Source organism: Ambystoma mexicanum, chromosome 2q, assembly GCF_040938575.1.
Source record: "Ambystoma mexicanum isolate Mex_15411 chromosome 2q, UKY_AmexF1_1, whole genome shotgun sequence".
In the NCBI taxonomy this organism is placed as follows: Eukaryota; Metazoa; Chordata; class Amphibia; order Caudata; family Ambystomatidae; genus Ambystoma; species Ambystoma mexicanum.
The window spans coordinates 600,682,322-600,706,674 of NC_090924.1; the positions used below are offsets into that span (position 1 = coordinate 600,682,322).

General features: G+C 46.5%; 1 protein-coding gene across 2 annotated transcripts in view; it reads left to right on the forward strand.

Annotated features, from left to right (window-relative positions):
- Positions 1 to 24,353, forward strand: part of TTC21A (tetratricopeptide repeat domain 21A) — a 1,029,691-nt gene that overhangs the window by 764,395 nt on the left and 240,943 nt on the right. For both annotated transcript variants that reach the window (XM_069647746.1, XM_069647747.1), the window contains exon 22: positions 353 to 434. In XM_069647746.1, coding sequence (XP_069503847.1) covers positions 353 to 434 — 82 coding nt within the window. The remainder of the gene's footprint in view (positions 1 to 352; positions 435 to 24,353) is intronic.

Below are 24,353 nucleotides of genomic sequence, written 5' to 3' on the forward strand. Positions count from 1 at the left end.
TACCACCTTTTGTCCAGTTCACAGGCTAGTATGTGCCTTAGTGGAGACTCCAAAATGACATGCCATACGTTTGTGGAACTTGACAAAACCATCTATTTTTTAAAAGTCTTTGTTCCACTCAACCAAACTGAGTAGACCAAACTGCTGACTTTCAAAAAGAGGTCTGTCTAATCACTGCATACCATTATGCTACTTCCTGTTTTAGGGGCTTGGGTACTTAAAGAATGTTGGAAATTGGCAGAACTTAGAAATGAATCGTAAGAATCATATTTTTCTTTATCAAACCTATGTGCGACGTTTAAATCCATCCAGTGAAACCTTATTTTCATGAAAATGTTTTTATTTCTTTTAGATGATGGCCGATGTTATGTTTAGAAAACAGGAATATGAAAAAGCCATAAAACTTTTCCAAGAGATCTTACAAAAAGTTCCAGGTAATATTCGCTTTCTATTGATATCCCACTTGTAATAGCGCTACAACATATGTTATGTGTGAGAAACCTACAGATGCTCTCCTGAGTAGAACCCAGGAATCCCTTATCCAGGTGGCCAGGACACAGCCATCGCTGTTGGATCCAGTTCCTCGGGGTGGACTGGTGGGGGAGGATCACCTGCGTATGGGAAACCAGGGTCGTGCTTGGGAAAATACCCCTGGTGAGACATGGTATGACACCAGGGAAGACGATGAGGAGGACCAAATCTCTGAGATTTTTATAAGTTACTCCAGATCAACCTCCCTTACACCCAATGAGTCTCCCTTCCATAAATCCAACAACCCCTCCACATCGGGTTAACCTATTAGTTATCCAAACCCTGCAGCTGTGGAAAACTATATCTCCCTGAATCCCTGTCATCCTGTTGTCTACTTGAGCACTCCCAGTCATTCTTCTCACCATCCCTCTGATTATTATTTCCCGGACTCTCAGTCTGCTTTAACCAAACATTACTGTTCCCACAATCCCCCTTGTTCATTTTAAGATAATAATCCCCGATCCATAAACCATACTCCGTTGGATGTCTGGAAAGTTTACCACCCCTCTCTTTTGATACAAACATCTTCTCCCACTTTGACAGACAACGGACTAAAACCAAAGCTGTTACCTCCCGAAACAAGGATCAGGCTAAGTCAGGCAATTGACAATAACCACAGAACCCTGACGGCCCTTTACCTTCCCCACAGGGATAAAAGGTGGAGCACGAACCCACACTTCACGCAAGGCCGAACGCACGAGGAGACCGCTACACCAAACCGGTAGTACAAAGGGAGAAGAAAAGAGGTGAGACCTGGAAGGACGACGAAGAGGGAATTGCCCTTGCCCTTTTCAACTCAGACCCGTGAAGCCCCCAGAAGGGAAATCGTAAGACCCAGAGTTACAGCTGACGTGTGGAGCAACAGATGTCAATGGTACATGGAGGCGCAGATAACGCAGGCGGAGAGGAAGGCTAGCTACCATGGTACTATCCTTTGCTGCGGAGAACAAAGAAGCCAACGGGTTAAGCACAGTCGGAGGAAGCTGATATCAAACCAAACTGTGTTAATCCCAAGGTTGCGAGTAGCAACATTTTTAACGCAAGAAGAAAGGACTTGTGTGCATGTTTGAACGTTAAGGAAAGCTCTGTTGATGTCCAGGTGCAGAGGGCTCTGGCGCCACGTGGGTGCCCATTCGAAAGGCTCTGACCGGGACCTGTTTTTGAAACTACAACAACCATAAGGACCTAGGAAATGGTGGCATAAGGTGTCAGAGTGGTCGTACAAGGGTTAATTAAATCCCTTGTTCAATCAAAAGCCTCTGACCCATTGGCAGAGGAAAGATAGGGGAAGGGAACCCCGCTTTCCACTACGATTGTGAACTGTGATAATTAGCAAATGTGAACCCGACAGAGGGATGTCGAAAGAAAGCTAAAGAGAAAGAAACCCTGCTTTCTGATAAAACTGAGCAATACATGAGCTGTGTTAGGAATACATGAACTGTGTTGAAGAAAGGCCATAGTGAACCCAAAGGAGGGAGGCCCGTTTTTGCAAGAAGGATCAGAGTCCGGCAGAGGGAGATCCCAGTGGCGAAGAGCAATCGTCCAAAGAATTTTTTCATTTATTTTTCGTTTTCACGAAAAAGGGTGAAGAATAATACACTTGAGAACAGGGTATCAACGAGATTATCACCTTGTTGTTTGTCTTAACGGACATTAAAGCTCCTAAAGATTACGAGAAATATCTGAAAGGCCGTAGTGAACCCGACGGAAGGAGGCCTGTTTTTACAAGGAGAATCTGATCTTGGTGTAGGGAGATCCTAGGGGCGAAGAGCAATCGCTCAAGGTGCAAAATCACAGATAGAACTTTTCTTTGGTTGTTATAGTGAAATCGGGGCAAAGAACAATTGCCCACGATGCAAGAACACTGAGAGAACTTTTGTTTGTTACTTCTAATCAGCAAACCCTCTAAGGCAAGAGACTAAGCCTCTGAAGGGCTTTTTGATATCATTGAACTGAACTGTGAACCTTTTGCTGTCGGGGCCCAGGAGTGTGCTGTGCTCGGGAGCCCTGCCTTGCTTTGTGCTTCAAATGTGGGCAAGGGCAACCCAACCATACCATCCTGACATTTTGTGAATACTTCTTTCTTTTCTGGTGAACATTACCCACACTATTTTTGCAAGACACTTTTTATTTGACAAGCTGCCACTAGGGCTGCCTTATTATTATTTGATGCTCGTTGCTTGCTCCCATCTTAGATTTAGGTTTAGATTAGGCGTTTATCCCACCCATTATAAAGTTCAATAAACACCCTAGAACTGTGATCGCTTGTGTCTGACTTTACTGTTGCCACCATGAGTTCCTTACATATTCCACATGATTCTTCAACCTTTGACTCTCCATATGCTTTATACTACAACTTCTGTCAGCCCTGGACTTCATAATCAGGGATGTAGGATTGTGGTATTTGTAGTCCAAACCTGTAGTGCTGTAGTTTGCATTTAGTACATTATGTTGGTCGTATTTAGTAATATTGGATGCAACTTGATGGATTCTCAACGGCTGCATTTTGTACTAACTCACATACTTCCAGCATCACTCAAAATCAGCAGTGTTTTCAGAAAACATTGTCCATTTTTTATGAGGTTTGTAATCCCAACTGTGTAGCCTTTTCAAGACGATCTGCAAACACTAAGTAGTTTCTAGAGGACCACACAGGTATTTACAGGCACACCTTCTCAAGTGTTTTTCTACACCTATGAAGTAGTCAGTGATAGTGTGAAAAGGACTGCTTATTAAGAACAGGGAAGCTGCTTCACACTCTTCAGACCCTAATGACAGATGTTTTCCTTGGCTGAGGAGTGAGATAAATGTAACTTCCCTTATAAACCGAAAACATCTATGTCGTTACGCTCTAAGAAGCAAGAATAAATGCTAGAAGCTGTAAAAACAAGGCAGGTTTTTGGAGGATTGTGACCTCTGAAAGGATGCACTAGTATCTTGCTGTTATATTATTGTAATGCTGTTCCTACTGGTCTCCACACAACTGTGGTGGCTCTTATCAATGCAATTCAAGATTCAGCTGCATTCCTTATCTTTGGGAGCTGCTGTATTAGCAACATTACACCGATTCTAATAAAACCTTACTGGATACCCTTTGAAGCTCACTACATCTTCACGACAGTCTGTATCACATACAAGTCTCTAAGCCACAACTCTCTGAAATGCCTTGAAGACAAAGTCCCTATTTGAGAAGGTTCCAGAGATCTTATAAGCAACAACCAATATCTCTGATTGGAAATGCCTATTTTCAAGAGGTATAGTACCTTAAATCATTCCTTTTCTGGTCAATAGTCAAGAAACTAGAACGCTCTGCCAATTGAACAGCATTGTGCCTCCACCCTTGCCACCTTATGAGAAAGAACTGAGATTATGTTCAAGAATTCCCCTGTGCATGGCACATTGCATTATCCTCTCTCTTTGCCCTATCCCGCCTTAGAACTATCACCTAATTATTTGCTCTCATATTCTGGTTTCTATAAACTCATCGTCCTTATCTATTGTCACACATTCTCTTGTCTAACCAGGTACAAACAGGGTAACATTTAGGGTCATCTGACAAAGTCTCATGAGACAGAATGGGTGATGGATCAGGACCAGAGTGTCTCGAAGAGCTGGATGCCATTACCTGCTCTGCGGTGTAGGCAACATAATATATACATGGAGGATGCCCCTACCTCTCCAGTGTGTCAACAGATTTGGAATAATGCTGCCCCATGACTCATGAGACAACATCAACCTTAACTTTAAGGAGACAGTGGAAAATTAAGCAACAGTCTCCCCACAGGAATGTGGTCTAGTAGACAAGTCATGGTGGATGGAGGGAGTTGCTTGCATTAAAATAAGGAGAATGGAACTGAGGAACTCCTTTGGTTTTGGAAATCTCAATAGCACCCCCTAGGGCCTATGGGCAGGGAAAGAGTGCAACATAGAACCCCATTTGTTCAAGCAGGAGGTCCAAACACTAGCCTCATATGTTTCACTACTTGTGAGCACCCATAGTCTAATTTACCAGCCTGGATTAGGCTCCCTACTTGCAGGAAAGAAGACCATTTTATGTTCGATGAGGGGCGGGCACTGGTACTAAAGGTTCAGACCCCACTATTGTCACAACAACAAACATTAAGCATCTACTACGATCAAAAGGGGCTGAGGTTTGTATTACAAGAACAGTTCTTGATGGAAAACATGACCCTCTGTATATGTCACCCGGACCTGAACAATGGGAACATCTCAACCTGGGTAGAGTGGTGACATCAGTCACTAAGCCCGCTTTGCGTGCAACTGTCTGCAAGTCTTAAGTATATGAGCCTGTGAACCATCATTGAGAACTTAGAAACAGTAAAGCATCCACGGATTGCACATCAGAGCAGGATCATCTGGCAAGGGCCCATGCCCCTGTGAACTGCAATAAATGATGCAGTTGCTCTTGGGCTGTTGTCCCATGCTAATGTGGGAATTTCAAACAAGTGCAGTTGAGATTTTGATAGCTCCATCGCAAGATGGTCAACCAGGAACCTTGCACATGAGAAACGGCCAGCCGCAGTTAAAGAACCAATTATCAAGTCAATGGGTGAACTCATTCAACTATAAAAGGAGGCAAACACTCATGAGGGGAGTTGGGAGTTGAAAAACTGTTGGAGCAGTGAGTAGAAAAGCAGAAAGGAGAAGGGGAGAGCCAGATAGAGGAGAGAAGGGGGTGCCAGATTAGTATAGAAGAGGAAAGGAGGTGAAGTGAACATCATTGAGAGTAGGAGTGTAAGAGTTGACAGAGGAGTAGCGAGGAACAGCGGATAGTGTAGCAGAGGAGTTGGAGACAGCATCACTGAGTGGAGGACAGGTGAGGTGAGAGGTGACAGGGTAGCATAAAGGAGAACAGGAGGAGATGATAGAGGAGGAGTGGAGGGGAAGTGAAGAGAAAAACAGTAAAAAGGAGGAGAGATGAGGTGACAGGGAAGCCAATGAGGAGTGCAGTGATGACGAGTAGCTCATTAGAGAAAGGAGGCGTGGAAAAGAAGACTATTGATATACAGAAGGAAAATAGAATAAAGGGTGCGAGAAAGAGAACATAAATGAGCAGTCCAGAGGGGAATGGAAAGAGACTAGATTGTGGTGGAATGTCAAGGAGAAAAGGCAATAAGAATGAAAATGGGGAGAGTAGTGGGGAACATAAAGGAGATGCAGGAAATAGTGAGGGTTGGCCGGGAGGTGGATTTCTGAAGGTGCTCCTGCTTTAGTGAACGCGGCTGAGGCCAGGATGGCCTACAGGAATGCAAAAAGGGGTCAAGCACAACAACCTCTTGGCCCTTTAAGAGACATATGACTGGCCCTATCCAAGCTCAGAGGTGGTGGTGCCAAAGGTATCTTGGATGAGACGTAGACAAGAAAGACATCCAAGTCAAGAAAGAAGTGCAGGGCACTTACAACCCCAGAGACTATGAGCATCTCTTGATGCCGCCAAGAGGGCAGAACCTAAGGGAGAGAGAAGGACTGAGAACTAAAGTCCTCGATGGAAGATATTTTTATTGTTTTATTCTCCCATTTGACGTCAGCTATGCCTAATGACAATCCCTTAGCATTGTGGTGTTATAAGAAAGACCCTTGTAACTTGACATCTGGCGATCTGGCGTAGAGTCATCTGTTGATCCCGCAGACTGTGACAGTCCTCACTTGACCTCTTAACCCTCCACATAATGGTGACAGCTTCACTGTTAGTGCTTCTGTGTACTTCCTCCTTACTGAATTGCACACATTTTACCCTACCTTGCATTTGTATCACCGATTTCCTTCCCATAGTCTGCTTGGCATTCCCATATTCCTTCTGTTCCACTCTTACTCGCAGACATGTTTCTCCTCCTGCTTTCACTTCTTTCCTCATCGCTCCATATTATTTTCACTCCATATGCTGTTGGCTTCTCTAATATCATGCTTCCACTCTATCCCCACCTCTCCTACATCCTTCTCACTTTGAACACGTCTCTCATCCACCAAATGCTTTCAGCTTGCTCACATTGTATCTCCTTGCTTAGTGGCTTCCCTTCCACTGCACGCTTATGACCTCACAGCTAGCAAGCACATCCTGCCTTTAGCCTCTCTCAACTCTCTTCCCCTCCCCTAAATGCCCCTCACCTCCTGCGGTTGACCTATACATCGTCAACCTTTTCCAGTTCTATTAACTGCTGCATCAACGTTTAACGAATCTGTCCTACTTGCTTAGGAATCCTTACAGATGTATGCATATCTCTAACCTGTCTTATACAGTGCTCTGACACCCATTAGGGCCTAGTTCATGCTTTATAAAACTACATAAATAAATGTATAAGGCTGTGCTTGGAATATATGGCTCTCAGTTATATATGCCCAGGCTCAGCCTTGGGTGCCCAGTACAGAATTCTTTGCCAAAGTACCATTTTATTTGGCTCAGGGGAGGTGTGAGATGGTTGTGTCTGAGTATATGATAATTGCACCTGGACATTCAAAGCTGCACTTAATCTGTGATGGCACCACCTGGGCCTGTGACGATCCTTCAGATGGCGTCACTTCTCCCCAGGGGAGAGCCCTTTTCCTTGAGTCTTTTGAGGTGAGGACGCTAACCAATATTTTGTTTTATGTGTTTAGTGTACATTTATATGGCAGCTATACACAAGTGTTTCCAGGTGCTAACCAATAGTCTCCCTAGGGGTGGTAACATGCCGGAGGATCTCATGGAGAGGAACTCTGCTCCTGGATAAAAGGGCGTAATTGGGAGGCACAGCCCCTGTAAAACCCCACCACATAGGCTGACGATAATGCCCAAATCTTATCAACATAAGATCACCTCCGAAACCATGTATTATTGTAAAACATCGAACCCTCCTGATGGCATAGGTACTGAGACGAATAAGTGCTAAAAAACACTACATTTGAGCGGGACGAAGGCTAGAACCGCTGCTGTTAAGTGGACGGACGTTACGCTGGGTCCGTCCCCGCTACTTAAACTGAACAGCATAGAAGAACTATGTTCTTTGTCATCCCCTGACCTGTCTGTCGATGACCCAATGCGATTCTGACATGCTGGAAGCTGTGATACAACCAGAAGAAGAGCCAGGTGACTGAGGAGGCTGCATTAAAACCAGGAAAGCTGATGCAGGCCTTCGGGAGACTGTAACGAGGCTCAACTCCAAGACTCAGAAGAGGTAAACGGGATGCCTGAGAAGTGTCTTGCGAGTAGGTTGGGAACCAGCGTGATAAACCTGCAGAGACTGAGAGGTAGTGGGATGACCTGTAGATGGTGGACAGTCTGGTCCGACAATGGTGAAGAGACCACCTATGGTAGGCTATGGCAGAACCGCCTAGATGACTATCAGGAGAGGGAGAAGGACCGTGAAGGATTCGTAACCTTTCACGGTGCAAACAAGTAGTCCGGCAGCTACCCCGAGGCGGTCCACAGCAACTCGAGTTGGAGAGAAGCGAGACACAGAGGACTACTAAAGGAAGAAATTGAAGTAGGAAGAGCGAACCGATGAAGAGTTCTTCGGGAGAAGGTAATGGGAATAGAGAAAACTGTTAACCATTTGGTGATACAGTTCCCAGGTCAATTCCACAAAAGGCTGATATGGGAAAGCCAAGAGGGACTCCAGGAATGGCTTCATCGTCCCAGTGGGGGCGGAGCAAGAGGTGCGCAAAACCCAGAGATTGTGAAAACCTCCATAAGGGAAGTGCACACCTTATTAAGATCTGTGAAAGACATTGGTGACACAATAATGGAACAATACCCCTAATTAGTTGAATAATAGCAACATTAGTCCCGTGATTCCAGAAGAGCCCTCGTCAGAGAACTGATGCGGAAGAGAAGCAGGAGGTGCACTTATGTACAGAATGCATACAAAGAAGACAGAAGGATAGGATGAAGTTCTATCTACTCCCACCTACTATTCCTCTAGTACTAGAATGTGCTGATGTGCCGCTTAACTAAAAGTAGACAGGATACGGAATAGAATTATTTACCACATTTCTAGTATGCACCTGAAAACAAATAATGTTTGGAGGCTAGAGCAATCTCCTGTTGGCAAAATGTAGTCAAACACGCTATGTTGAACATGCAGCATGTGACGTGACTAGCAGTAATAAAAATCAAGGGTAGCAAAATCACACACTAGGTCAGTTTACTCGCGGTAAAGATACAATTTGAATGACCTGTAGTTCTAATCTAATGTGTGTATATGTCAGTAAAAGATAATCAGATGCTGCATCAGGATCATCATAACAGATGGAATGACATTCGGAATGACACGAAGACTGTCCTAAAGAAAGTGGGTAAATTCACTTAAATACCACTGAAATCAGGCACCCCCGTAAGTGTATCCAAGCCTTCTTTGTCTTCCATGGCTTCATGATTGAAACACTAAATGTGAACAATTTAATGGTTCACATATAGAAGTTGGGTTATCGCATAACCCGTTTTCGCATAACCTGTTTTATAAAATCGATAAATCTGATTATCTTTTATTGACATCTACACACATTAGATTAGATCTACAGGTCATTAAAATTGTATCTTTATCGTGAGTAGACTGACCTAGTGTGTGTTTCTTCTACCCCTGTTTTTTATTACTGCTAGTCACGTCACACGCTGTATGTTCAACGTAGCGTGTTTGACTAGATTTTGCCAACAGGAGATTGCTCTTGCCTCTAAACATTATTTGTTTTCAGGTGCATACTAGAAATGTGGTAAATAATTCCATTCGTATCCTGTCTCCTTTTAGATAAGCGGCACATCAGCGCATTCTAGTACTAGGGGCATAGTAGGTAGAGGAAGCTAGAAATTCATCCTATCCTTCTTCTTTGTACGCATCCTGTACTTAAGGGCACCTCCTGCTTCTCTTCCGCATCGGTTCTCTGGCAAGGGCTCTTCGGGAATCACGTGAATAATATTGCTATAGTTCACTAATTAAGGGTATTGTTCCATTATTGTGTTTTTAAATTCATCCCTGGGACGAACTTTAGGCACCCAATTGTGTGTTTTTTAAAGACATTGGTGAACTAGCTAGGAAAAGGGAGTCATTCTCCCAGCCCCACAAGAATTTTGTGATTATTTCATTTTCTGTTGGGTTACAGCGAACCCGAACTTTTATGGAACTTTTATTTTGGACAACTCGAGAGGCGTTTTGATGCTTTGCATTCAGGTAAAGGGAGTCATTCTCCTGAATTACAAACAGTAGCTGGACTTTTTTTGTTTATTCTGACACAGACGCCCTGACAAGCACTCGAGTTTCTTTACTTTAGGTAGGGAAATCCCCTTGGCATTAGTGATAGATAGGTTTGGTTTTTCATTTAATAAAAGTCTATAGCAACTACTTTAGCACCACTTGGTCAGTCTCTTCCTTCAGTCTGTACCATGCATTTGATAGCATCTGACATTCAAGGATATACTTACCATGAGATGTCAGTACTTTGGCATTTGAGGCTGCACTTGGCATGTGATGGCAGTTGATGGTACTGCGTAGATGTAATTTGAATATAACTATATATGGCCTATGAGGCTTTACCTTTTGAAAGATAGTAATGAGGCAACTGAGACTAAAGTCAACATATGAATGCAGTATCTGCGCATACAAGACTGTTTTTAGCATGCAATGAAAATACCAGACATATGAGGTTTTACCCGACTTATGAGCCTCGAGACTGACCGTGACATGATAGCAACACCCATGTATTGCACATGATCACTATATCGACCTATAATTTGCAAATGATGATAGTACCTGTGCATGTGGTTGTATGATGGTGGACTTATTGCTGCATCTGAGGCCATCTTTACCAAATGATAACTAGACCAGACATGTAAGGCTGTAAGTGGCTTAAAGTTGTAATAATAATAATTGGCTATATGAGACTGTACTAACATGTGAAGGCAGTACTCTTGGCCTATGATGTAATATAATGTAATGTGGCCTTGTATAGGGCATATCTAACTTTTTTGCAGCCTTGTGTGTGGCTCTGCAAGAAACAACAAGGGGCTAGGGGTATTTGTGGGGTAGAGGGGGAGTTAGATGTAACACCGCAATTTCTTATGAGTTCAGGCCAGAAGTACCAGAGTACTGAGTTTTGCTAAGGTCTTACATAGTTTGTGGTAGTGTGTTTTATTTTCTGAGTGAAATCCAACAATTTATTGGAAGACCCTTCTGGGCAAAGATGTGAGCTTTGGCACTGTTCCATTGAATTAATGTTCTATTAAAAGGCACAAAGCTGCTGTGTACATAGTTGCATGTATGTGTAACATAACGGTGCAAGGAGATGGAAAGGTGAGTCGGTTAGTTGCTGGAATGGGAGGGGATTTTTTACCAATAAAGACTACTTTCTTCAGAGTTTTATTGCTAGACTGAGAAGTACTGGTGTATGTCCACTGTTGACCTTTGAGTGTAGGTTTTTGTTGTGTTGTTATCAATTAGTGTGTGGATTTGGTCCCGTGCAGGTTTCCATTTTATGATGGTTGTGAGATGGCTGATGGGCAAAAGTAGGGGAGAGTTACTTGTTTAAAGCGTTGTGCGCAGGTTATAACTTGTGTTGGTGAAGCTGGTCGAAAAGGATACTGTCTTTTTCGAGCTTGGTATTCTGGTCGGTCTCTACTCTGGTAGGTCTCTTTTCGGTGGAGATGCTTTGTGGTTATTTATGTTATTAAATATCTGAGCAGTAAGCAATTTGGGGGTTATATGGCCTTTTTTTGGAAAGTTCTGTTTATTGGTTTTTTCAACACTACAGAAAGAAACACAAGAGACATTACAGCAAATCAGACATCATGTGTGCAGTTTAAATAAAAAATTGCGTCATTTCCCCAATCAAACCCAATGTTTTAACGCAGATTCACATTATATCCTTCATTATTTTGGGTTGAAATCATTTTTATTAGCATTTTAACAAAAAAGCAGACAGCATTACGCTCAAGGTTCGGCTACATTGAGACCTCACCAAAGCAGGATGCATTGGCAAAGATAACCGATTCAGGTACATAGCAATACAACCCCCCCACCCACAACAGAACAACAGGGATGCATTGAGTCCAACTTTCAGCCGCCAGAGGCAAATGCAGTGTAAGCAATAGGAAAAGGGAGACCAGCAGTTGCTCAAGTCGTTCGTACACTCCCGCCCCTAGGGGCATTCCAAGAGTCCAATCGCAGGGCACGTAGAGTCTCTGTTGTGAGCACAAGCATATGTCAAAAGATTTCCCATTTCTGAAAGAAGGCCTAAACCTCATTCCCATCATGATAGACCACCTTTCAGAGGCCATTATGGACCACAAACGTGACCACCAATCTCCCACACATGGCATGTTGCAGACTTCCAAAAAGATGCTATAGTGGCCTTTGCAGCAAGGAGCTTCGCATGCACCAATTTCCAGCATTGGAAATCGGCACTGTGTGCGCTCCCCACAGGCGAGAACCCAGAGGAGGCAAACCCTCGGTTCCAGCGGTAATGAGATCCCCATAATGTAGTTAATTGAAGTCATCACCGCAGACCAGTATCAGCGAGTTTAAGACAATGCCACCATATATGTATATACGTACCCACCTCTCCACATCCCACTCCAACACCACCCACCCAGACTCTCGTTCCCCATGTGCCACATCCTATCCAGCGTTAAATAACCTCTTACCAGGGACTTGAACCCACCCTCTGAGTACCGGCCATTCTGTTTGCCCTCCTAAGACCCCTCCACGCCCCCCTCCGGTCCTCGGGGGAAGAACACATCCCAGGTCCTTACACCATGCATCTACATAGGACAGGAGAGAAACCCTGTCGTCTCCGCCCAGGCAGGAGTAAAGACTAGACATGACACCTCTGGAGGTAGTCAACGAGAAGACTAGTTTCTCGAAATTGCTAAGACCCCTGGTGGCTTCCTGCCTGTGGCTGCATTGTCCAGTGCCAAAGCTGCCAATATTGAAACCTGTCTTCCTCCTTCACCCCAAAGGTGTCCTGGCAGGATGCAAAGGAGCAAATCGGGCCGTGGTCAAATAGGTGCCCTAAGAATTATATCCTCCCGCTCTCCACCTGTAGAAGGCCATTCCATCATAGTTTGGTTGAAAGCCAAGATTAAAATGAATAAGGGATAGAGGGGAGGGGAAGCAGGAGAGTCCCAAACACACATTCACAGAGTCCCACGCTCGCATGGTTACCCCAGTAGATGGTAACTCGTAGACACTCAGAGGCCTGTCACCCTCAGGCACCCATGGGAGGTATCGGAGTGCCTTGCCCGCCACGTCCTCTTCCAGGCGACACCACATTTTAGTAGAGGAAGGGTTGATCCAGTCCTGAATCACCCATAATTGAGCTACCCAGTAATATCTCAATATGTCTGGTAGTGCCATATCCCCCGAATCCCTGGGCCTATAGAGCATGGCTTTGAGATGCGGGTTCCCTGACCCCCACCCAGACATACCCATAATTTCCTTTTGCAGCATAGCCAGTGAATGGGGTGGGAAATTAACCGGAAGTGCCTGAAAGTGGTACAGCAGCCTCGGTAGAATATTCATCTTGGTAGCTGCAACCCTCACAAGCCACAAGATGGCCCTCATCCCCCAAGAGTGCAGGTCCGCTTTAATGGTCTCAAACAGAGCAGGGAGGTTGGCTCGGAACCAGCCATTACAGCGAGACGTGAGATAAATCCCCAGATATTTAAGTTTCTCAGCCGCCCACGAGAACGGAGCTGTCTGCTTCAGAGTGTTCAAAGCCTCCGCCCCACAGGAGATTTTCAAAGCCTCACTTTTACTAAGGTTTACCATAAACCCTGATACCGGACAGAAGGCATCCATCAGCTTGGGGACCGAGGCCTCAGCCCTCGTCAGGGTCAGAAGCACATCATCCACATAGAGTGCGATTTTATGTGCCTCGCCCCTAAAGGGAATACCATAAATACACTCCTCTGGCCTGACTCTTGCTGCTCGGCAGCCAGTCAGGCCAAAGGACACTGATTCAGAAACCTCCCTATAGCAGCCTGGTCTGGTTGGCCTGAGGTATACAATTTACTGTAAAAGGTGTCAAACTCCCCCCGCAGGACACTATTGTTACTCAACAGCTTGCCCTCCCCATCCCTAATACCAGCTATCCCCCCGATGCAACCTTCTGCTTGAACTTCCATGCCAGGATCTTACCGGCTCTCTTCCCTACTTCAATCTTTGCTTAGCTCACAAGATCCTAAACTCCACCCTTGATGCTTCGATTATGAGACCCTGTTTCCCCTGATTCCACCTCTCCACTCTTCACTTCTTCCCCCAATAGATGGGTTTTCTCCCGTCTAAGTCGATTTATCTCTGCTGCTTTGGAAATGCACCCCCCACTTATGTATGCCTTCAATGTGTCCCGTTGAGTCACCTCTGCGACCTGTCCCACCGGGTTAGTCTGAAAGAACTCAGCTATCGCTCCCCTAACCTCCTTTCTCAATTAAGGGTCATTGAGGAGAGTGTGATTGAGTTTCCAACACTTATGACCTGCCTCACTCGGGGAATACTGAGACTCATGGTGATAAGTGCATGGTCTGAGAAGTCGATGGAACCTATATCGATGCTACTTACTTGGAGATCAACCCCCCCCCCCCACCCAGAAGTAGTCTATTCTGGAGTATATACGATGGGAGTGAGAAGAAAAAGTGTAGTCCCTCTCCTCTGGGTGCATGCGACGCCACACATCGACCATGCAAGAATCTGATAGCTGCTTAAGGAGAGTGGCAGAGGGATGCACATATCGCCAATAGTCCTGTTTAGACTCATCTCAATTGGGGTCAAAGAGCAAGTTAAAATCACCCCCCCAAGAATAATATGGCCCTTAGAGAACACCAACAATTCCCCCAATACCCCGCACAGGAAGCCACTTTTGGGCCCTACACCACACCAAGCATAACCTGGATACCGCCCAGAAGGCCTGTCGCAAAACGATATCTCTCTTTGATGTCGTATTTGGTCCCCTGAGCCTAAAACAGGATCTGCTTCCCTATAAGGATGTCCACTCTCTTTTATTTGAGGCGGTATGTAGTAAATCCTTTGAGTGTAGCCTGCCCACATCAACCCTGTGCAGATGCATCTCCTGAAGGAACGTGACAGCCACCTGCGAATGCCTCGGTCTATGTAGCTCTGATTCCTGGGATAGTTCTGTCCCCTGACATTATGGGACAAACATCTCAACTCCAACCCACCTGGAACAGTAATTGAAGATCTACCAGCTGCCCCTTTTTCCTCATTGCAAATAGGCTAGAAATAGCACCCCCATAGCGCCTCCCCCCAGGCTGAAATTACCGAAAATCCCCACAGGTAACAAAACAACTACAACTACAACCATTAACCACACCCCCAACCAATCAAAATAGCATCTGGCACACAGCCACTCATGTATGCCAAGGCTTCAAGGAAGAAGCAATTCTGAGGACTCTACACCACACACTGCTAGTCACCATGGGGTGCTTTGGGCAGACCCCGCCTTCTCCTTCAGGCTCCTGCCCCTCACTCACCTCCATTTTCTCTCAGTGTCTTTCTCTGTTGAGTGCTCAAGTGACATTCCCAGGATCTTCGCCCGACTCGTCCGGCGTCTTGCAGCGCCATTGCTTCCCCTACCATGTAAATAGTAGACGCAAGGGGAATGTCCACCGGTATGGGACCTGCTCTTGTCTGAGCTTCCCAGTCACTGGTTGAAACACCAGGGGGTTCTGGAGTGTAAGGGCGGTGAGGTCCTGAAAAATGAGGAGTTTGTGCTTGCTATAGGATATCTCCCCCATTGATTTATAGGCCTGCAGGGTCTCTTCCTTACTAGTGAAGGCATGGAATTTCATTAAAATGTCCCTAGGCTGTCCACGTGGACCCTTTCAAAGGGGACCCACCCTGTGCTCTCTATCCAGTATAATGGGATCCACGGAGACGTTGAGGAAGGTATCCTTGAGGAAATGGAGGACCCACGCCTTCAGATCTGCACCTGTGCTGATTCTCTAGATCCCCAAAAGTGGAGATTAGATCCTCAGTGCCCTGCTTGGCTCCAGCTAGTTCCCCTTGCAAATGAATAACGTCCTCCTGGAGGGAGTGGATGGATTCTTCAGCATCTCCCAGTCTAGTATTAACTTGCCTCAGGTCTTTTGATAGAACAACACGCGACGTCTGCAGCCCCTCCGTCACCGTGGCGATATCCTTCCAGACACAGGCAGAGAGCTTCTCCTCCAGGTAGTCATACACTCAAGTACTAATTTACAAATAGTGTGGGGTGATGTTCATGAAAAAGAAAAGTGTTCACAAAATTATGTCAGGATATTCGGGCCGTTGGCCTCCCTTCCCCACGTTTTAAGCATGGGACAAGGCGTCTCACTCGAGCAAAGCACACACTCTGGCTTCTGCGGAATGAGGATACAGTTCTATTTTCACAGTTCAAGACCTCCTGTGTCCAAGTCTCTTTGATTCTTGCAAGTTTCTTGACTCAGGGGGCCTGGTAAACACAGAACAATACATAAACGTTATTTTCCTTTTTATTAATATTTCAAGTTGGGTATTCACGCTGGATCCCCCTCAGCCGGGCTCAGATCCCTTTCAAACTATGCTCATATAAACTTTTCTCCCCGGATCCACCTCAGACGGGCTTAGATCCCTTTCATTCACTCGATTAGTCTCACTCAGCCGGGCTCGGACCAATTGTGATGTACTTTAAACTATCGAAGACTTTCGAATTTGCACAGGATTTAGCAATACCCGTTGCATGGCCACTTCGATATCAGTGTTGCTTTTTCTCACACTCAGCATCAGTTGGCTACCTAACAGAGACCTTCGAATGAGCGCCAAAGTGGCACCTGACCACTCTGTGTATGATATCTTGGGTTGCCTCCCAAAGTTCAGTTATATCTTTGGTTCCAATTATATCTGCAGCACTCTTTGCAAAAGCCTCACTCACTGTTCTCTTTGTACAATGTTGCTGCTTGCAACCTTTGTTCAAAACACATGCTGGTTTGGTATCAGTCTCTCCGTCTCACCGGCTATGCTGTCTTTTCTGACGCTGTTTTGTTGTAGGAACTAAGGACAGTACCACATTGGCAATCGCTCCGACACACTGTGCAGGTTTGATCAGCCCTAGTTCCTGGTCTTCGGTTTCTTACTTTCCAAGGCTCACAAAATTAACAGGTTTTAGAGGTCACAAGTACTTCCCTCCTTGCGACTCTCTCTGGTCTCGCCGTCTTTCTTCTTGTATTAAACTGCCGTCTTGGAACTGCTGGTTCCTCGTGTGGTTTGCCTCGCCCAGAGTGTGCTTTCATGCTTCGCCTTTTATCCGTGTGGAAAAGTGTAATGGAAGTCAGGTGTGTGTAATAATCTGTGATTGCCTGACCTTGCCTGTCAATGGTGTTGCGACATGTCAGGTATACGGCTCTTGGGTTAGTCCGTTGTCACTCATGGTGAACTGTCCGCGAGAAAGTGTTTGTGTCGGGGAAAGTGGGGGGTTGAGTTCCTAGGTATCCTACCTAGTAGGATGGGGAAAAGGTGTAGTAGGGAAGGGGATCCCCCAACTCACCCTGCGGTGTCCCTCTTCCACTCCCCAGGGATCCCCCATCCAGGTAATCCTCCCACACTGGTCCACCCCCAGGAACTGGATCAAAAAGCAATGGCCGTGTCCTGGCCACCTGGATGGCAGATCCCTGGGGACTGGCAGGGGAGGCACCTTCAGGTTCCTCACATAGGGTATCACAAAGTGGTACAGTAGATGCAGCAACACCACTATCATGAGGAGCACCGCTCTATCCATCATCGACAGGTGCAGCTTCTTCCAAAGCTCCATAGATTTCTCAATCCCATAGTATGCTCTTTACTGTGTTCATTTTGTGCTCCTTCTTGGTTTCATGATATACTTTTTCTCCTAGGTACCGGAAAGTGTCCACGGCCCACTGTAGCTCCAAGTTCGGCAGACACTGTTGCTCCACTCCAACAAGACCCACCAGGGGGAACATCCTCAACATATCTTTACTTATAGTTATGCCTCAAAGCCTTGCAAAGCCCTTCAGAACCTCTAGAATGTTTAATAAATTGGTCTCTGGGTTTTGTACATAGAGCAACATGTCAGCATAAAGCAAGACCACGTGCCTGCGGGACCCTGGTGTGCCTGTGTCTGCAAAGTATGCTCGGGCAAGCATCACAAGGGGCTGCAGGGCCAGGATAAACAACATGGGAGAAAGCAGACACCCCTGCTTGGTTCCCTTGCATAAATTCTACTCATCTGAGACCTGTCTCCCAGTCCGTAATTGGGCCGTCGGGCCTGCATATATCAGTTTTATCCACTGCAAAAATCACTGGCCCACCGGAAACGCTGCAAGACAATGCACAGCCAGTCCCACTGTAGGGAGTCAAACACTTTAATCGCGTTGAGCGAAGCCACAGCATAATCTAACTCTATGCTAATAGTCCTTTCTATTATGTGGTGCAACCAACGCAAGTTCCAAGCCATGTTTCTGGCCGGGACAGGCCCCATGTGGTCAGGGTGTATGAAGACTCCTACCTCATTCCATAGGTGGTTCGCCAGGAGCGTTGTGAGGATCTTGCAATCCTGGTTGATCATTGGGAGCGGTCTATAGGAGCCGCACTCCATCAGAGGCTTATTGGGCTTATGAATCGGCAGTATGAGGGACTTCCTCAGGCTAGCAAGTAGCCGACACACCTCAAATGCCTTCTCTAACATCTGCAAGAGTGTGGGCGCGAGCTCATTCACATACCTTTTGTAAAATTGCCCCGGGAGGCCGCCTGTCCCCAACGTTTTACCCAAAGGCAGCAAGAGTATGACCGCCCTCAATTCATCTTCAGTAGGTGGAACGTCAAGCACCTTGACCGGCCCTTGTTCCAAATGGGACAGCCTAATCTACGCCAGGGCATCCTCTATGTCCCTTGCGCAGCCTTCTGAGTTGTGCCATATAACTGGTGATAAAATCTACTAAAGACTAGGGTGATCTCGCTCTGGGCCCGCCACTCTATCCTGCACTCATCTTTGATCGAGCAAATCATTTTCCTCTTCTATTTGTGACTTAGCCAGGCCGGTACGCTCCCTTGTTGATCACGTTGTTTGTGAAATTTCTCCACATATCTAGCATAATCATATTTCTGCAGTCACTCCCAATCAGATAAGCATGCCTGCCAGAGCTTGATAAGCTGCCTCTCATGCCCCACAGTTCGGCCTTCCCCATTTCCCAGTTCTTCTATCTCTGACTCCGTTCTGGAGATGCCATTTAACAGGTCTTTCCTTATACCACCCATTTTCCCAATGGCGTTGCCCCTCATTACCACCTTGAATGTTTCCCATAAGGTCCCTGCGCTGTCCACACTACCAGCATTAAGAGCAAAAAACTCCTCCATCTTGTGTCCCATATGTACATGAATGGCTCATCAAGCAGGGCTTCAACGTGGGGACTGGGGGCCTGCACGCAATCCTTTGCCACATTACGACCATTGGCACATGATCAGAGAGGATCCTTGCTTTATATTCGGCTGCTACAAATTCTCCTAGGGATTCAGTGCCTGTGAACATGTAGTCGATACACGTGTGTTAAGATGGATTTCTGAACTCTGACCAGGTGGGCAGAGGTAGGTTCACAAGGCCAGCCTAGTTTCTTAGAACAGGGTAACCTTCTGGGGAAGCCAGACCAATCAAGGTAGCTATGGCGGCGGTCAAGACTGGGTCTCAGGAGGGGTGAGGGGGACTGAAAGACCTCAGTAAGCACACAGAGTAAAGGACACTTACAAATCACTCCCAGTCAGGTGTATATATATCAAATACACAAATACATTTATTCCAAGGCCTTTGGAATTCAACACACAGTAAGAGAATCACAGCAATACTATTAACAACACAATCATATCTATAGACATATATACAAGACCAAGGGGGTCCAAAGGATGAATGCACCTAATGGGTCCACAACCTAAACAGGGAAGGAAGCAGGCAGTGCAAATAGTCTTTAGGCCCTTCTGCATCAAACACAATCCTAACTGAACGGCAGTCCAATCCCTAAGATGAGGGGAACCTAATGCTCAAATGTACTTGCGAAGCTGGCGCACGCGGTAGTTAAAATGGGCAAAGCAGAGTCTTTTGTAGCAGCTGTAGCAGCTCAGGAAGGTAGGTGAGGTGATGCAGAATAGGTTCCCACTATTCGATGAGGGCCTCCACTTGAGGACAAAGTCAATTCCAAGAGTTGGGAATAGTTCACTAGTTCACACTAGCAGTGGAAAGGAGAGGGGCCCTCAGGGGCCACCCATGCATAAAAATGGATGGATGTGGTAGGGGCCACCGATTAGGGTTCCAATTACTCACCAACCCCGGTGCACTCCAGACCAAACTTCGGCAGTCAAGTCCACTTCGGTTGCAGGTTCAAATGCAGCAATCTCACGGCTCTGCGGCTTTCAGCGACGAAGATACAGCGTTGATTCCCCTATGGGAACAGTGGCAATTTCTCCACTCCTGGTGTATTGATCAGGCCAGTTCCGCTGTAGCAGGCTTTAGAGCACAGAGGACCACAGCTGCAATGAACATAAGTTCGTCACCACTGCTGGGCGACACGGCAACCGCATAAACTCCGGTTTGGGCACACTCACTTTACTCCAGACCTGGGAATGCCAAGTGTACGAAAATTCGGTGTGAGAGTGCCGTGAACACAGAGCTTGCGATGTGTCAAGTTTCAAGGGCCTCCTTGAAACGGCGGCGGTATCAGGGCAAAACGTCTGCGTAAGCTGGTCAGTCCACTAGTTGGCCCATGGACACTTCCGAAAAGGCTTACTTGCAGGTTAAGATGAAGGTGGCAAGAGTTGGTCCCACTTTTCTAATGGGTCCAGCGGGTCACTATCGGTTCCTCGTCTCAGCTTCTTAGTTTCAGGATACTTGGATCCTATCCTTCGGGGCCCTCTCTTATCCAGAATCTCCTTTGTGCCAAAAACGAAGAGGACCCAATGGGAGATCTGCTTACATACATCCCAGTCCACATCCTGGAGGCACACACACAAGGCATGCAGAAGCCTGTGAAAGCTTGGCGTTTCGTGGGAAAATGCATGCCCAAATAAGGACTGACCCGGGTCGGCTCGACCTGGGGAAGGTGAAGGGGCAAGATGGCCAAAGGAAGGAACAAAGAACCTTGTGGCGTGGGCATTTTGGAGCCAGGCCACCTAACCGTGCCAAACACGGTATATGCGGTTTACCTGGCAAGAAAGGGTTAAAAATATGCTTAATGATAAACTGTCACCAGCCCTGTCCAAGGCATATCTGCACTTCTCCTAAAAAATCTTTAGAATATCAAGGGCCTTTGGAAATGACTAGACCCAAGTGCACTGTACTGTAAGGTACCTTGTACACTTGTTACATGTTGCAGAAAAGTTGCAACATGGACAAGGACTAAAGGAAACAAGTCTCCCAGTACTGACTGTTTTTAAGGGCATGTCAGTTTTCCCATAAAAAGTGAGCGAAAAGTCCAGAGGAGTGTAGCAGAAGGCTGGGCTCCTCTGGTAAAGTCAGACTATGGTGTTTAAACAAAGCAAAAAGTTGGAGGTACACAACTGGAGGGAAAATTACACATGAAACGGGAATCTTTCCTAACAGCGTGTGTACCCTGTGCGGGCTAGAATAGTAAGAGGTCCTCCATCTGTCCTCATGCAGCTGCCTACAAATGTCTCCCAGCTCCTGCAGCAGGGTGCCTAGTATCTTCGCTGGTGGTGCCGGCCTCCTATATCTAGCATATGACATGTCCAGCCTAGGCTCTAAGGTGCTATTGGAATTGCCTCCTCATAGCCACAAGGCCCCCCTGTATGGCGCCAATCTAGTGTGCAAAGACTTAAAAAAGTAGTTAGCATCCGGATTGGGGGTATACATGTTGATGATACAGACCTCTTGTTGCTCCACAAACCCATGCTCAATAACCATCCTGCCCTCATTGTCGCACTTAGATTCAAGCAACTGGAAGGGTACAGACGTGCCACCCATGTAAGTGTGCATCTGGCGTATGCTGAATAGGCAGATCTGTACACGTGCCCCCTACACTTCCTAATAATCGTGGCCTGCCTGACAGCAGTGAGATCTGTCTCCTGTAGCATTGCTATTTGGACTCAGTTTCCAAGCAAATATGTGTACAGCCTGAGTGTCACTCTTCCCTGCTCTGGCTATTCAAAAGGTTCCTCGATGCCCCACAGTTTGTCATCTTGGGCCAAAGCCCCCCAGTGTTTCCGATGTCCATCAGGTCACTGTATCAGATCATCCACGGACTGGGGGCTATCCCCATCGTGTCCATCCAGGCATGTGCCCCATCCGTGCTGTCGAAGAAGTGCGAGTTGACATTGTGGAGAACCTTGAGTCTGACTGGGTAGATCAGCATGCATCTGAGGCCCGCTTGCCGAAGTCGCTCCTTGGTGGGTCCAAACTGCGCCCTCTGTTTCTGCACTTTCAGCGACCCCCCCTTTCAATGGCTCCACCTTGTATGGAGAATGCAGGGATTGTCTCCTTGTCTCTTTAGTTTAGACATTTTGCAAACATTGGCCGTGGGGGTGCCCCGGCACTGGTTTCCTGGCTAAGGATCGGTGTGTGCGCTCTACAGTAAATCCCTTTGATAAGATGCCTGGCCCGACTTCTTGCAGCAGCAGATTTTCCACATAAATCATGGGGTCGCTCCCCTCTGCCCCCTCAGGCAGACCCAGGGTCCTAATGTTATTCCGGCACGCTGTCCCTTCTGCGTCCTCAGCCCTATTTTCCAGAGCCACCACCTTCATTTTCAATTCCATCACCTCCAACAGGCTCCCATAGATATACTGCTTGTTCTCGTCAGCTTGCTTCTCCATTGATTTCACTCTGTCTGCAAGCGCTCGGACATCCTGCCTCCTCCCGCCGCCGCCGCCTTCAATGATGCATTCTCATCCTGCCTGTTCTGCCCGCAGCTCCCGCCAGCCGGACGGCTGCCTGTACCTCTGGGCTGCTGCTGCAGCGGTCTCCTCAGTTGTGAGCATGTCAGGTAGCTATATATCCTTGGTGCTTCCTGCAGGTTTGGCGCGATGTCCTGCAACACTCTCAGCAGCCTCCGGACACCGGGGCAGCAAGCACATTTTCTCCCTCTATTGTGCCAGTCAGTTCAGGGCTGCTCTCCTCTGCACTGAGGACGCCGTGCTGACCGGTGCTGCTTCCTGAGCCATCTGCACACACTGGGCAGAAGTCACAGCAGTTTTCCCTGGACTTCATTTGGTTTACAGTGTTGGAGAGCTTATCTTTTATCAGATCCAGTGGGAGCTCGGAGCGGGCACGTCTTTATCACATGGCTGCTGGTCATGCCCCCCATCCCTCCGGAGGGTTGTGTGTCCTTGTTTGTTTTTCTGATGGTTTCCATTGAATCTTTGGGTGCAAGTCTATGATGGCTATTTGTGGAGAGCGGTCTGGTTTTGTTCAGTTGGTTTAGTCTTTTGGGATGCAGTGCAAGTATTACAGGTATATATTATGCTTCTGGTTGGTACATCAGACTCGTCTTAATGAATGGATAAGTCGGTCATCAACTGTTACCCTTATATCCCATCCCCTTTCCTCTATACTTCTGCGACGAGCCATGGGATGAGAATAGTAATGGAGCCTGTTGCCCAGCAGCAGTGAATTAATTCAAATGGACTTTCCTGCCATTGCTGCGTGCATGGGCCACGCCGCCCGCCATGCCCACCCTTAAGCATGCATTCTTCGCACAGGTCAGTCCCTTTCTCCGAATTGGACAGAAATTAACCTCCGCAGAGCAGCCTTGCGACTTGTGACCAAAATGTATCTCGTTTTTATCCTCTGTGCCAATGCCCAGTGGCTTTAAACTTTGTGCGAGTTTCCCATGTAGCTTCTCCTCCAGGGACCTGCTCAACCTGTGTTTGGTTTGTCATGGAGTCCGACATCTCTGTAAAGCGTGCAACTCCTTTTCTCAGAAGTGACTTTGTCAGAGGCTCAAGCACTGAAAAGAGGTTCTCAAGACCACGCCTGCACAATGAATCCACATTCACATAAAAAACAGACACACAGTAAGGGAAACTACATTCTCATGGGCACCTCAGTCAGGAGATGTCCTAAAAAACATAATTGACCGAGCGGGGTCTGTAAGAAAGGCATGTTATGAAAGCAAGACAGACACAAGTGATCACAGTTCAGGGGTGTTTATTAAACTGTAAAATGTGTGAGATAAATGCCTAAACAAACCCTAAATCTAAGATGGGAGCAAGCTACGGCCATCAAAGAATAATAATATAGTCCTAATGGAGTCTAGTCAAATAAAAGGGGCCTATACTTTAAAAAAAACAACTATTGCCAATCCTTACCTCTATGCTGCAAAATAGTGTGGGGTAATGTTTCAAAAGAAAAGAAAGAAGTGTTGACCAAATGATAAGTCATATATGTTATGGCCATGGTCTCCCTTCCCCACGTTTTAAGCATGAGACAAGGTGGAACCCTTGAGCACAACACATTCCTGGGCTTCTCTTGCACAAGCTCACAGTTCCTTCCCTCTATATCAGGCCCTTCTGTGCCCAAGTCTATTCTCATGCAAATTATCTTGCTTTAGATAGCCTGATATACCAAAACAACAAAATAAAAGTTTCTTCTGTTAACCTTCACGTAGGGTAATTACTCTTCAAACTTGGATCCCCTCAGCCGGGCACCGATCCTCCTCTTAGTAGTTAGCCTCCCTCAATCGGTCTCAGACTAACCACTCACTGTGGACATCCCTCAGTCGGGTTTATACTTGTCGTCACAATGTTGTTCAGTTAGCTACTTCACACTTTTGTCTTGACATCCCTCAGTCGGGTTCACCGTCTTGCAATAAAGTTCCTTATTTGCAACTTTCAAAATTCTCAATGTCT